This window comes from Muscardinus avellanarius (genome assembly GCF_963383645.1).
Source record: "Muscardinus avellanarius genome assembly, chromosome: 7".
In the NCBI taxonomy this organism is placed as follows: Eukaryota; Metazoa; Chordata; class Mammalia; order Rodentia; family Gliridae; genus Muscardinus; species Muscardinus avellanarius.
The window spans coordinates 63,245,499-63,260,207 of record NC_137793.1 but is presented as its reverse complement, the minus strand read 5'-3'; the positions used below and the strand labels follow the sequence as shown (position 1 = coordinate 63,260,207).

Below are 14,709 nucleotides of genomic sequence, written 5' to 3'. Positions count from 1 at the left end.
ATCTGACTAGAAAAATTGTGCCAGTTTCTTTTCAATTTGACCCTACCACTTGGCACATGAGTCCCATCCCTAGATATTTATCCAAGAAAAAGGGAAATATATTTCCAAAAAACCTGCACAAGAATATTCAAATACTTATATCATCTTTATTCCTGGAAGTAAAAAAAAAATGGAAACAATCATTAAGAGAAGATAAATTATGACATATTAATATAATGGTATACTCAGCAATGAAAAGAAAGTATTAATATATGTAATCACAAGGAGAAATCTCACAGACATTACTAAGGAAACAAAGCTGAACACAAAAGAATATATGTTGTACATTTCCTTTTATATAAAATCTTCAAAGATCAAAAATTAATCTACAGTTAAAAATCAGAAAACTGGTTGCCACTTGATGAAGCTATGGGGTACTGATGGGGAAGGGAACTTCCTAGGGTGAGAAAGATTCTTTATCTTAATAAGGGTGAATCCATTCATCAGAACTCATGGAACAAGTCAGGCATGGTGGCTCATGCTTGTAATCCCAGCATTTGGAAGGCTGAACAGAAAAATCGCAGTTTGAGGACAGCCTAAGCAACTTAGTGAGGCCCTTTGCAACTCAGTGAGACCCTGTTTCAAAATAAAGAATAAAAAATAGGGCTGGGGGTGTAGCTCAAAAGTAGAAAGTACAAGGGGGAAAAAAATTCTCATGAAATATGTAATTAGTACATTTCAACATAAATAAAATTTATCTCAAAAGATGTGCACAAAACACAACAAGCTGTCATTACTATTCATATAGCTTCACTGACCATAACAAAAATAAATCACAAAGTCAGACATGGTGGCGCACACTTGTAATTCCAGTATTTGGGAGGCTGAGACAGAAAGATACTGTTTCATGGATAGCTGGGGATGCAGCTCAGAGGTAGAATGCCCTGGATTCCATTCCCAGTACTGCAAAAGTAAAATAAAATAAATCTTCATTTAAGATTTAATTTAATTTTTTTATTTAATCTTAATCTCCCCAAGATTTTTTTTTTTTTTGGTACTGAGGATGAAACCCAGGGGCATTCTACCTGCAAGCTCTACCTCTTGCCCTTTGTGTGTGTGTGTGTGTGTGGGTCTGGGGATGGAACCCAGGGGCATTCAACCTCCAAGCTACATCCCTGTCCTGTTTTTAATCTTTATTTTGAAACAGGGTCTCACTAAGTAGCTGAGGCTGTCTGTGAACCATGATCTTCCTGTCTCAGCCTCCCAAATGCTAGGATTACAAGCGTGCACCACACCCGGCTTCAGCCGTATTTTTTATTCTTTATTTTGAAACAGGTTCTCACTGAGTTACAAAGGGCCTAAGTAGCTGAGGCTGTCTGCAAACTGCAACTCTCCTGTCTCAACCTCCCAAATTCTGGGATTACCAGCATGTGCCACCACATCAAGCTTCCCAGGAATTTTTAAGAAGAAATAATACCAGTCTTATAAAAGTGCTTTCAGAAAATTGAGAAAAAAAGAACACTTCCCAAATTGTCTTAAGAGCTAAGAAGCATATCATTTTGAAAGAGAGTATAAGATATATAAATAAAAGGCCAATCTCTTTCATGCAGGTAAACAAAAAGACCTAAACAAGATATTAGCAAATCAAACCCCAACTATATGTCTTAAAAAATACATCAGGAATGATTTACGTAGTAATAAAATATTGGTATATTTGAAAATTAATCATCAAAATTCCCATATTAGCCAAATATAGTAATTATATTATTTAAAGAGACAAAGGAATTGAATTAAAGTTAATTCCTGTTCATAATAAAAGCTCTACACAGGTTAGGACTAGAAGAACAAGAGTAAGAGAAAAAAAACAGTGGCAAATTTCATACTCAAGATCAAAATGCTGAACACCTTCCTCCTTATGAAATATATATATTTGATCTTCTTTTGTTTCAGGGCATATAACTCATAAAAAACTTGAAATTTTCAAAGTGCTAAGTATATTTTTGTATGCCAATAAAGTGACTGATGGCCTATAGTCCCAAAAAGTAGCTACAGAAGGAAACTGGTAACCAAAAATAAAAGAGTGGGATTAGAAGGCAGGACTTTTATTGTAGAGGGCAGACTGTGCTCTGCTTTGAGTTACCCCATGAGGTACATAACAGCAGTTCAAACTTTGCCTATACCCTGAGCTATTCCATTTTATAAAATAATAGTTTGCGATGAGTTACTCCATTTTGAGTACAAGTAAAAAGGAAGGATGACTCTACACCTTGTTTTGTATAAGTAAACAACCACCATTTACATAGCACAATCATAAGGCACATACTGATGAATTAATTGTGCTACTAAAAATAACTACCTGTGAGCTTATCAAATTAAACTAGAAGCAGCACATGAATGCACGGGCACATCAAACCCAAATCACAGAAACAAGGTCTGCAACCATATACCAGATGTAACCCCCCCACCTGAAAGGATAGGCATCCTACATAAAGGAGAGGCATCTAAGACATGGTACAGCCTCATATGCCACATCATCTGACCATACAATGACAATGAACACATCATTAGATTAACAAGTGATGAACTCCTGAATCTCTCCCAGGTCTTCAGGTCAGCTCAGTCTCCCCACTTGAAATGGCCTACTTCTGACTTACTTGATAACTACATGCCAGCTAGACCCTGGACTAGAATAGGTGTCCACCCAGACACCTCAGTCCCCTGAACAGTTCTTAGCCTTATTGACCACCTGCACTAACTCTTTTATATTTGCTCTCTGCCTTTGCTCTCAGTGCAGCTTCCAGAAGCCCTAGAGCCACCTTAACACTTTCTTAGCTTTTCTGTGACCTTTCATATTGTATAAAGTGTGGTGCATCATTTGAGTGCTGTAGATATCAGTAATTAAGATTCAAATAAATGAACCTATGATTGTAAGGCTTATGGCTACCAAGTGATCCATGAACACTCAGTGAATTGCAACAGATGAAGTGATACAGCTTGGAAATGTACTGCCAATCAATAAATCTGGCATCTGCAAAGACCCAAACCATGTGTGGTCTATGTTAATGGCACAGCCTGCTCACAACATTCAGCTTTACACCCCAGTCTCCAAGGAGGGAAGAGGGTATGAAGGTTAAGTTGATCACCAATGGGCAATCAAACATACCTATGTAATGAAGTCCTCATTTAAAACAAACAAACAAAGCCCGGCATGGTGGCCTACACTTGTAATCCCAGCACTTGGGAGGCTGAGATAGGAGGATCGCAGGTTCACGGACAGCCTCAGCTACTTAATGAGGCCCTCCACAACTTAGTGAGATTCTGTTTCAAAATAAAGAATAAAAAAATAGGGCTGGTGGTTTAGCTTGGAGGTAGAATACCCCTGGGTTCCATCACCAGAACAAAACAAACAAACAGACAAATGGACAGAGTTTGAAAAGCTTTCAGACAGTTGAACAGGTAAAGGTGCCTGAAGAGTGGCACCTCTGAAGAGGGCATAGATGTTCCATGCTACTTTCCTTATGCCTCCCCTACCCATCTCTTCATCTTCTTCTTTGGTAATATCCTTTCTAATAAACCAGTAAATATTAAGTGTTTCCTTGAGTTCTATATGCCACTCTAAGCAAATCATCAATACCAAAGAGTGGATTATAGGAACCCAGATTTATAGGCAGTTGGACGTTAGGGATCCCAACATGCTTCTGCTATCAGACATAGGGGGCAGACTTGGTGGACTAAGTAAGCTCTCTACTTTAAGTTGGACACAAATTTCAGGTAGATAGCATCAGAGTTCAACTTAGAGGATAATCAAATGGGGTCCACTGAAAATACAATAATTGCCTATTCCCTGGTGGGGTGAAATCCCCACACTTTTTTGTATTGGTTGTTGTTTAGTAAGAGTATAGGAGAAACTGTGATTATTCTTATTCCTCAGAACCCTAAATTCAAAAACAAGGATCCATTTTTACCACCTGAATTCAACATCTACAAAGGTCTCTCAATTACAATACTATAGGAAAAAGAAAAACAAATTGGAAAGAAAGAAAAAAATGCTGTTGATATTGACAATATGACTGAGAACATGGTAAATTTTTTAAATTATGTACAATATTCAGAAATAGTGAGTTAATATATCAAGGCCATTAAATAAAAGATTGATAAACAAAAATTAATTTTATTTGCAGGCTATAATAAAATTCTAAAATGATCATTTACAAGTTTATCAATAAACATCAAAGACTCATAAATAAATTTAAGAAACTATGTACAAGATTTCTATACTGAAACTATTGTTTAAATGTATGAATAGCATATACAGGGTCACTTGACTTAAAAGTCCCTTGGCAATAAAATATTTAAAAAATGTAGTCTTTATGATTCATAATACTAAGAAACCACAAAGAATAAAATCAACTTTGACCCACACTTCAAAAAACACAAAATAATCAATACCAGTACCAGGTGGGTCATAAAACTAAATGTGAAAGTTTTTTTGTGTTTTTTGTTTTGTTTTGTTTTTTTCAGATCTGGGGATGGAACCCAGAGGCATTAGACCTCCGAGCTACACTCCCTGCCCTATTTTTTATTCTTTATTTTGAAACAGGGTCTCACTAAGTTACGGAGGACCTCACTAAGTAGCTGTAGCTATCCATAAACTGAGGTCTCCCAAATGCTGGAATTACAAGCTTGCGCCACCACGCCCGGCCAAGATTTTCTTTTTTAAAGATAATAGAAAGAGCTGGGCGTGGTGGCACACGCTTGTAATCCCCGCACTTGGGAGGCGGAGACAGGAGGATCACGCACATTAGAAGCCAGCCGTACTGGCTTAAGAGACCCTGTTTCCAAATTAAAAAAAAAAAACCTATAAAATAGATCTGGGAGTGTAGCCCGGAGGTAGACGGGCTTCCGGGAAACCCAGTACCACCAAAAAAAAAAAAAGATAATAGAATTTCTAAGCCAGGCATGGTGGCGCACGCTTGTAATCCCAGCATTCAGGAGGCTGAGACTGGAGGATCACAGTTCACAGCCTCAGCTACTTAGTGAGGCTCTTTGCAATTCAGTGAGACCCTGTTTCAAAATAAATAATAAAAAACAGGGCAGGGGGTGTAGCTCTGAGGTCGAATGCCCCTGGGTTCAATCCCCAGACCCACAAAAAAAAAAAAAAAAAAAAAATTCTAAAAGAGCTATATAGGAAAATATGTACATAACCTTGAGGCTAAGAAGAAATTCTTAAAAGAAATACAAAAGCATTAATAATAAAGAAAAGTTTAATTTAACTAAACCTCATCAAAACTAAGGGCTTTTATTCAATAAAAGATTTATGAGAGCCAGGCGTGGTGGCGCAAGCTTGTAATCCCAGCATTCGGGAGGCTGAGAGTGGAGGATCATAGTTTGCGGACAGCCTCAGCTACTTAGTGAGGCCCTCCGTAACTTACTGAGACTCTTTCAAAAATAAAAAAAATAAAATAATAGGGCAGGGGTTGGCTCAGAGGTAGAATGCCCCTGGGTTCCATCTTCAGTAAAACAAAAAAAAAAAAAAAAAAAAAAGAAAAGAAAAGATTTATGAGAGCCAGGCATGGTAGCACATGCTTTATATCCCAGTGCTTGAGAGACTGAGAAAGGAGGATCATTTGTGGCCAGCCTCAACAACTTAGTGAGGCCCTCAACAACTCAGTGAGACTGTTTCAAAATAAAAAATAAATAGGACTGGAGGTATAGCTCAGAGGTAGAAAGCCCCTGGGTTCAAACCCCAGTAAAACACACACACACACACACACACACACACACACACACACACACACTCTTGTAAGAAAGAAAAACTAATCCACACGTTTAAAGAAATCACTTATAATATCTAGAATATAGTAATAAGTCAGAAAACTCACCCACCTAGCTCCAAAATATGCACTTGTCCAAAAAGGATATTCAAGTGATGTGAAATAATATAAAAGAGCACTTAACACTAAGAGTTAGAAGAAAATACAAAATAAAAATCACAATTAATACCACTGCTCACCTACCAAAAAGTGACTAAACTAAACAAGTAAGCCAAGTGTTAGGTTGTGAAACAACTGGGAGGTTTACACACTGATAGTAGGAATAAAAATCAGTAAGCACTCAGGAAATTATTTAACACTATCTACTAAAGCCAAATATTTCTACTCTGTGACCCAGCAATACCACTCCTAAGTTTATATCAAATATAAATGACTACTTAAAACTCATAATAGACAAGTACAAGAATGTTTATAATAGCATCATTCTTATGGCCAAAAAACATAACTTGATATAACATGGTATCTTCACACGAAGAAATACTGTGAACCAATGAAAAACAAGATTGAATCACATAAGTACAAATGAAACAAAGGAAGCCAGAAGCAAAAGAATGTATCATAAACATATGATGACAGAAGTAAGAATAGATGGTTACCAAAGAAGTGGTTAATACAAATAGAGGGGACAAGGAAAGCCTATTTGATTACTAGAAACAGTCTATTATCATGACATGTACAAAAGTTGTACAAGTTTATACAACTACAAGAATTCATCAGGCCATATACTTAAATAATTTTAAAAATTTTAAGATCTCAAAACAAATATATTTTGTACAAGTAAAAGTAGATAATTGATCAGCAGACCTGCACTAAAGAAATATTAAGAGAGCCAGAAGTGGTGGTGCATGTCTGATTTAACCCCAGTACTTAGGAAGCTGAGACAGAAAGGTTCCAATTTGAACCCAGCCTCAGCAACTCAGTGAGACCTTGTTTCTAAATTTAAAAGGAAGGTGGGATGGGAATTAAGCTTAGAAGCTTAATTCCCCGGGGTTCAATCTTCAATAACACACACACACACACACACACACACACACACACACACACACCTACCTTTTAAGTCAAATGGAAAATGATGCCAAAGGGCAGTTTGTGAATGTGAATTTAAGAACCAAAATATGTAGATAATGGAATTTTACTCAGCCATAAAGAAAAACACAATTACATCATTTACAGGGAAATGGATGGAACTGGAGGACATTATGGACATTATGCTAAGTGAGATTAATCAGTCACGAAAAATAAGAAATTGGATGCTCTCCCTAAAATGTGAAAGCTAAGGAGAAAATAAGTCATAGGAGAAACTCTAGACAAAGAAGGAGGTACTATAGATGAGCAAATAAGGCAACTTAACTGAGGGGATGGGAAGGGGGAAGAGGGAAATTCTCTAATGCACATGAGGTATTTTTAACAATCAATGTCAATCACTAAGCCAAACATGAGAAGGAGAGAAGAAAAGGAAATGGGGTGGAAATTGGGTAAGGGCTAATTGGGTGATGTGTGCATGTATGTCTCCACCATCTTATACCCCATTAAGATGTATAATTACAACGTGCCAAAAAAAATTAAAACTAACTAAATAAATAAATAGGCTAAGGGTATAACTCAGAGGTAAAATGCCCTTGAATGAGATTAAAAAATAGCAAATTAAATCCAAAAAGTAGATGAAAAAATATTAAAGGGCAGATATTAATGAAACAAAAACAAGTCTATAAGAGCAAAATTCAAAAGGCCAAAAGTTAATTCATTAGAAAGAAAACTGATAAGACCCTAGCAAGTCAAGTCAAAAAATGAGAAATATGAATGGTCATTTGAATCAACAAATGACTAATGTAAAGTTTTTAAAATTAAATAATATCAACCTAAAAAACAGACACATAACAGAAACTCTAGTCATATTTTCATTTTTAAAAGTTAAAAAATAGCTGGGCACTTGGGAGGCTGAGACAGGAGGATTGCACAGGTTTGAAGCCAGCCTCAGCTACTTAGGCTCTCAGCAACTAAGTGAGACCCTGTTTCCAAATAAAGTATAAAATAAGTCTGGGAGTATAGCCGGGAGGATGAAAAGCCCCTGGGTTCCACCACCAGTACCACCAAAAAAAAAAAAAAAAATGTTAAATATAAGCCAGGTGTGGTGGCGCATGCTTGTAACCCCACTACTTGGGAGGCTGAGACGGGAGGATTCCAGGTTCACAGCCAGCCTTCAGCTACTTAGTGAGGCCCTCTGCAACTTAGTGAGACTCTTTCAAAATAAAGAATAAGAGCCAGGCATGGTGGCGCATACTTGTAATCCCAGCATTCACGGACAGCCTCAGCTACTTAGTGAGGCCCTTATAGTTCAGTGAGACCCTGTTTCAAAATAAAGAATAAAAAATAGGGCTAGGGGTGTAGCTCGGAGGTAGAATGCTCCTGGGTTCTACCCCTTGTACTGCAAAAAAAAAAAAAAAAAAAAAAAAAAAGAATGAAAGAAAGAAAGAGAGAAAGAAAGAAAACTAGAAAAGTGTTGGAGGTATATCTCAGAGGTAGACTGCCCCTGGGTTCAATCTCCAGTTACACACACACACACACACACACACACACACACACACACACACACAGGTTAAGTATATTATGTAAGACTACCTCACTAGTAACTCCAGGCCAGACAGCTTTCATTTGTGAAATCTTATAAGCATGTAAAGAAAAAAAACTTCACAAATTTTAAAGAAAAGTACAAGAGAACACTTCCATCTTTTTATATAAACCAGTAAAACCAAAATAACAAGATATGATCAGGACATCAGAAGTAGAAAAGTTTCAGACCAATTTCTCTCAAGAAATAGATGCAAAGATCCCTTTAAAAAAAAAAAAAAAATCAGGGCATAGTAGCACACACTTGTAAGTCCAGTACATGGGAGGATATGACAGAAGGATGGCAGGTTCATGGCCAGCCTCAGCAACTTAGTGAGACCCTCTGCAACCTAGTGAGAGATCAAAATAAAAGAATAAAATAGGGCTTGGGGGTGTAGCTCAGAGGTAGAGTGTCCCTGGGTTTCATATCCAGTATTAAAAAAAAAAACCTACATATAAAAAAAGCACACCAAATCCGCTGATTCATAAAACGCATAACAACCATTCTGTGGTTATTTTAAAAACACAAATTTATATAAAAATAAATCAGTATAATTCAACAAATTAAACAAGAAGGAAAACAAATGTCTCAAAACATGCAAATAAATCATTTTATTAAATCTCAACACAACTCATGATTTTAAAAGTATAATTAATGTAACTGCTAGCTATGAGGTCAATAAATAAGATTTAATTAATTGCAATTATATTTTTCATAATTAGAAAATTAAACTAATCATTCTAATTAAAGTAGTATCAATAATACCATACACCTAGGGATAAATCTGCTGAAAGATGTGAAAATCCTTTATACTGAATGAAAACTTAAAAAACATTGAGAGAAAATTTATAAAGCCCTAAGTAAATAGAGAAATATACCATGTCCATGAGTTAGCAACTTCAATATTAAGATTTCAATTATCTGCAAACTGATTTCCAATTTTAATGCAATCCTAATCCAAATTTTAGCAGGGGCATGAGTGTGTATTTATAAATTAGTAGAAACTTAAAAGCTGTTCAAAAGAATATGAAAGTCTGAAAGGAAAGACAAGGGAGGAGAGACAAAGGAGGAGGGGGAGGAAGTCAGAGTATCTATACTAACAAATACCAAGACTTCCTTTAAAATTAGAGTAATTTAGACAGACTGCACTGGCACTAGGAGAGAAACAGACCAAACATGGGTTCAGAAAATTATTCCTACTTACACTGACATATAAAGTACATGTAAAACATCAAACATCTTAGAAAAAAATTCCATCTGGAAATATTTAATTCAAAATTTTGATATATTTTCTGATTACCCATATCAATCACAACAGCAAGTAAATATTTCAGTTAAACAACTGAACTCTCACAACTGTATAAAACATCTCCCAAAATAATTAAACATTCTATAAAAATCTTCATCTCTTACCTCCCCAAAAGCTCCTCGACCAATCACCTTTAGTATTTCAAAGTCTTCTCTATGTAATCGCATTTGTTTCACTTTAGAAGTAAATGGTTTAGCTGAAACAAGAGTAATATCAATTACATTCTTAATGAAACATGAAGCAAATTAGATATGCAACAGATTAGTATTTCTTAATTCATAATAAAAATTCAAATTATGATTATGAATTAAGCCAAAATAGTTTAATATCTCATTATACTATATGGAAATTTAATTTTCCCAAGAAAACCATATATTTTGTTTCTTATATATAAATTACATTTTTTGGTGAGAAATATTTTTAAGCACCAATGGCATATGAAATAATGCAAAGCATCCAGGACACAAATGAGACCAGTATGTTAAACAGTCTTTGTACTCTAAATATCAGTGCTATATATTTTAATGCAAAGGCCCACAAAGTACAAAAGGAGGTTTCATGAAACCATAGAGACTTCATCAGTTCTCGAGAGGTAAATTAATACTTTCTTCATGCTCATTTATTTACTTATTCTTGTAACATGCCTTAGCAAGAGTCTACACTATACAATGCATAGTGGCAATGAACACTAGTGATTTTTGGTTTATTTGGTGCCAAGGTTTGAATCCAAGGGCATTCTATCCCTCAGCTATACATTCAGTCCCATATACACACGCATGCATGAGTGTGTGTGTGTGTGTGTGTGTGTGTGTGTGTGTGTGTGTGTGAAAAATATATTTTTTAATTAAGCAGTCTTACTAAGTTGCAGAAGGCCTCAATAAGTACATGAGGCTGGCCCTGAACCTGTGGTCCTTCTGTCTCAGCCTCCCAAATACTGGGATTACAAGTGTGCACTATCAAGCCTGGCAAGAATGTTTAAAAAGATAATTATACCATGGTACTAAGAAGCTCTCAGTCTTCAGGTAAGACAGAAAAGTATGTTGTCCCACAAGAACATATGCACACTAAAGATAACAATGTGATAAAGTTTCTTACAGAGGTATATAAAGTGCCTCTGGACCAATAAAAAAGTAACATTAATTATGTGAATACAAACACCTGACAGAGGAACTCTACCTTGAAAAATAGGTACAATTTTGCTTTGTCCTTTGGACACTATATATATTCTAGGCAGAGAGAATAACATAAACAAATGAAGAAACTCAAGAAGTGGATTTGAGGTGATAATGGTAAATAATCCACTGCTGTTACAGAATTTTGAGAAGAAATCAGAGATGAAACTATGGAAAATCAAAAAGGCTTTAAATGTCATACAAGGAGTTTAGATGTAATCTTAATAATCTGAGATAAACTGACATTTTAAAATGTTTAAATGAATTATATATTCTGCATTCTCTAAGAGATTAAACCTGATTCCTCTTCCCTATTCATGTCTCTCTTTATTCTCAATAAAAAGACATTGATATTATTAAAAAACCATTACACATGAGTACAGCTCCCTTCTTTTTCTTTCATAACACCAAAGTGTGGCACATATCTGAAAATTAGAGGAGTAAAATAGACACAGCAGGCTTATAGCTTGTTTTGGTCTGAAGATATTTAGCCCTAACTAGCTTAGAAAACAGGGGTATTCCAGCCTGATTAGCCCAAACTACTAGAGATATCTATACTTGTGTTTAGATTACAAAGAAAGGAGAGATTGGATCTCCATTTACAATTCACATTCAGAAAAAAGAGGTCAAAGAAAGAGACCAAATCTAAATGAAGGTATGAAGAAGCTTAAACTGTGAGAGAGAAGAGGAATATCAGAAAGTAAGCACTGATTAAAATCACCCAAAGCATCCTAGTTCTGAACAAATTGGACTCAAAGTGTGAGACTGTGGCCACTGTGTATCAGGGTCCCAAGAGGAAATAAATTACCGTGATTTGAGAAAAGCTTAACAGTGGACTATTTACAACTGTGTAGGAGGCATACAAGGAAACTACAAAGAAGAAACAGCACAATAATCTGGGATTAAAATCCCTTCCTTTCCCAGTGTCTACATACTGTAAGTACTCGGTTAAGAATGACAAATATAGGATGTATAAATCAAGAAAAAAAAATTTTAAAAAAGCTATTGTGAGACTAGTACTAATCTGGTTGTCACCTAGATCTGTAAAATATAATAAACCACCACTATGATACAACAATTAACCGTTGCTTAGTATATCTTCTATTCCACTTTTCATTTTCCAAGGCCTCCAAATAACCTGACACCCAAATAAAGCATATGAAATATAGCTGTCTCATTACTGACCCTAACTACTATTATTTATAATTCAGTTCAGGTTTGTTTTTGGTTTAAGAGAGGCTATTTTATTTTTTGATTAGCTTTATTTCTGGTACTAGGGATGGAACTCAAGGGCATTCTTGGAGGTGCATCCCCCAGCCACCCCACACACACTATTTTTAAAATTTGAAAACAGGGTCTCAGTTAAATTGGCCTGGATTAAATCAGAACTGCAATTCCCCTGGCTCAGCCTCCCAAGTACTGGTATTACAGATATCTGCCACCATGCTTGGCTCCAGTTCAGTTCTTAAAGGATAATTCTCTATATATCTTCCTCTTGATGACATCCTACTTACCTAAAAGGTCAGAAATACACACACACACACACACACACACACACACACACACACACATTAGATAGATAGATAGATAGATAGATAGATAGAAAGAAAGAAAGAAAGAAAGAAAGAAAGAAAGAAAGAAAGAAAGGAATGTTTTTATGGTGCTGGGGATTGAATCCAGGGGCACTCTATTTCCAGCCCTGTTTTTTAATTTTTAATTTGAAAATAGGTCTCACTAAGTTGCTGAGAGCCTGGGTAAGTTGTTGAGGCTGGCTTTGAACCTGTAATCCTCTTGTCTCAGCCTCAAGTATTGGGATTATAGGCATGCGACACCATACCTGCTCAGAAATTGAGATTATTACAATCCTCCAAAACACCACTGCAAAACAGTAAATAAACTTTTTAAACCAAAGTAACTGAAACTGGATTCTGGTTCAGCATGTTGTTGTCACAATGACATTTTAGATAAGGCTTGTCAAAAAAAAAAAAAACAGTATTATCTTTCCACATGGTAGTAGTATATACTCTAAAAGCATAAGGAAATGAGTACTGTAAAATCATGTATAATTGGGACTAAAGGGTTTGCCAGCTATACAAATTTTATAGACACATATAGTATTAACATAAATTAAAATAATAACCCTATCTTTTCTTTCCCTCCTGGAACCTGTTAAAATAAAAATCCCAGGGTATTTTTTTTCATTTCAGTTTTCTTTTTTTTTTTTAATTTATTTTTTTTTAATTTATTTTTTATTGGTGCAATGTATTCATACATCATAGTGGTATAAAGAAAATACTTTTGTAGACATACATGCACATCTCGCCCAGTTAGCCCCTACCACGATCCCCATATCTCATTCCCTCCCCATCCCTCCTTCCCACGCTTGGCTTACTGGTTGACATCTAGTATTATAGCAATTTATACAATATTAACATTGATAATCTCACATAACAGTTTCATTTGTCTGGTACCAAACTTTTGATGACTTAAAGATAACATTTCAATATTTCTTTTTGCTTTCTTTCTTACCAGAGAATATTTTTTTCTTTTTTTTTTTTTTAGGTGAAACTATCATACATTTATTTATTTATTTTTCAGAAAAAATCTATCCTGATATGGAATATGGACTCTAGATACCCAAAACAGTCTCAAAGAAGAACAAAGCTAGAAGATGTATATTTTCTGATTTCAAACCATATAAAGCTACAATAATTGAAACAGTGTAGTACTGTTCTAAAGGCAGATATATAAACCATTGGAGCTAAATAAAAGCCTAGAGATAAATTCTTCCATACATTGTCAAGTTATTTTTGACAAGGTTTCCATGAACTTTTGGTGGAGGAAATACTAGTCTTTTAACTAAATATTGTTGAAAAATAATAATAAATGAAAAAGAATAAAATTGGACCCTTACCTAACACATATACAAATATTAACTCAAAATAGATAAAAGACCTAAATATAAATCTTAATACTATAAGCTTTTAGAAGAAAATCTGGGTCATAAAACCTCACAACATTGAAATTGGAAGTGATTTCTTGGATATGATTTCAATGGCACAGGCAACAAAAGAGTAAATAAACTCCCTAAAAAATAAAAAAAATATTGTATATCCAAAGACAATGTAAACAGAGTTAAAAGAAACTGATCCTCTTCCAAGAGTTCCTCCTATGACCCATTTCTCCCTAACTCTCACATATTAGGGAATCATTTCAGTTTTCTGAATTGCAAAATTATTCTATTTTCAGGCATTCAAAAATGAATCCTTTGCATCACGAATTTCTTCAGGTTTATAGTTTACTAATCATTTATATTGAATCCACTCATGAAGTTATCTATATCCTACAAGTCAAGCGTTTTATAGAATGCTAGAGGTAGAGTGACTAGAACAAGTATTGTCTCTGAGTAAACAAATTATGCAATAAGTGTTATTCTACTTAAAACTTTCAATGTCTGGTGAGCACCAGGAAACAGAGTCCTGAGCAACCCACAAATAATCATTCAAATTAAGGATCAAATTATGTAAAAGCTATTGATTCCCTAAAACCCAATTCTGACCAATAACAAAAGGATAGGAAACTTCAGGAAGGTTTAAAAGCCTACTTCCAAGAACTTTGAGGTCATTCTTTTTCAGAGATCCCCCCTTTGGAGGGGGCTGCTTTGTTTTCTATCTTTCCTTGACTTAAAATAAACTTTCTCTACTTTAAAATAATTTTTTTTTTCAGCCAGGTGCGGTGGCACACTCTTGTAATCTCAGCATTTGGGAGGCTGAGACAGGAGGAATAGTTTGAAGACTGCCTCAGCTA

At 35.3% G+C, this 14,709-nt stretch overlaps 1 protein-coding gene across 11 annotated transcripts in view; it reads right to left on the bottom strand.

Annotated features, from left to right (window-relative positions):
- Positions 1-14,709, bottom strand: part of CDC42BPA (CDC42 binding protein kinase alpha) — a gene marked incomplete at both ends in the record, with an annotated part of 335,066 nt that overhangs the window by 251,447 nt on the left and 68,910 nt on the right. For all 11 annotated transcript variants that reach the window (XM_080699099.1, XM_080699104.1, XM_080699105.1 and 8 more), the window contains one exon: positions 9,835-9,926. In XM_080699099.1, coding sequence (XP_080555225.1) covers positions 9,835-9,926 — 92 coding nt within the window. The remainder of the gene's footprint in view (positions 1-9,834; positions 9,927-14,709) is intronic.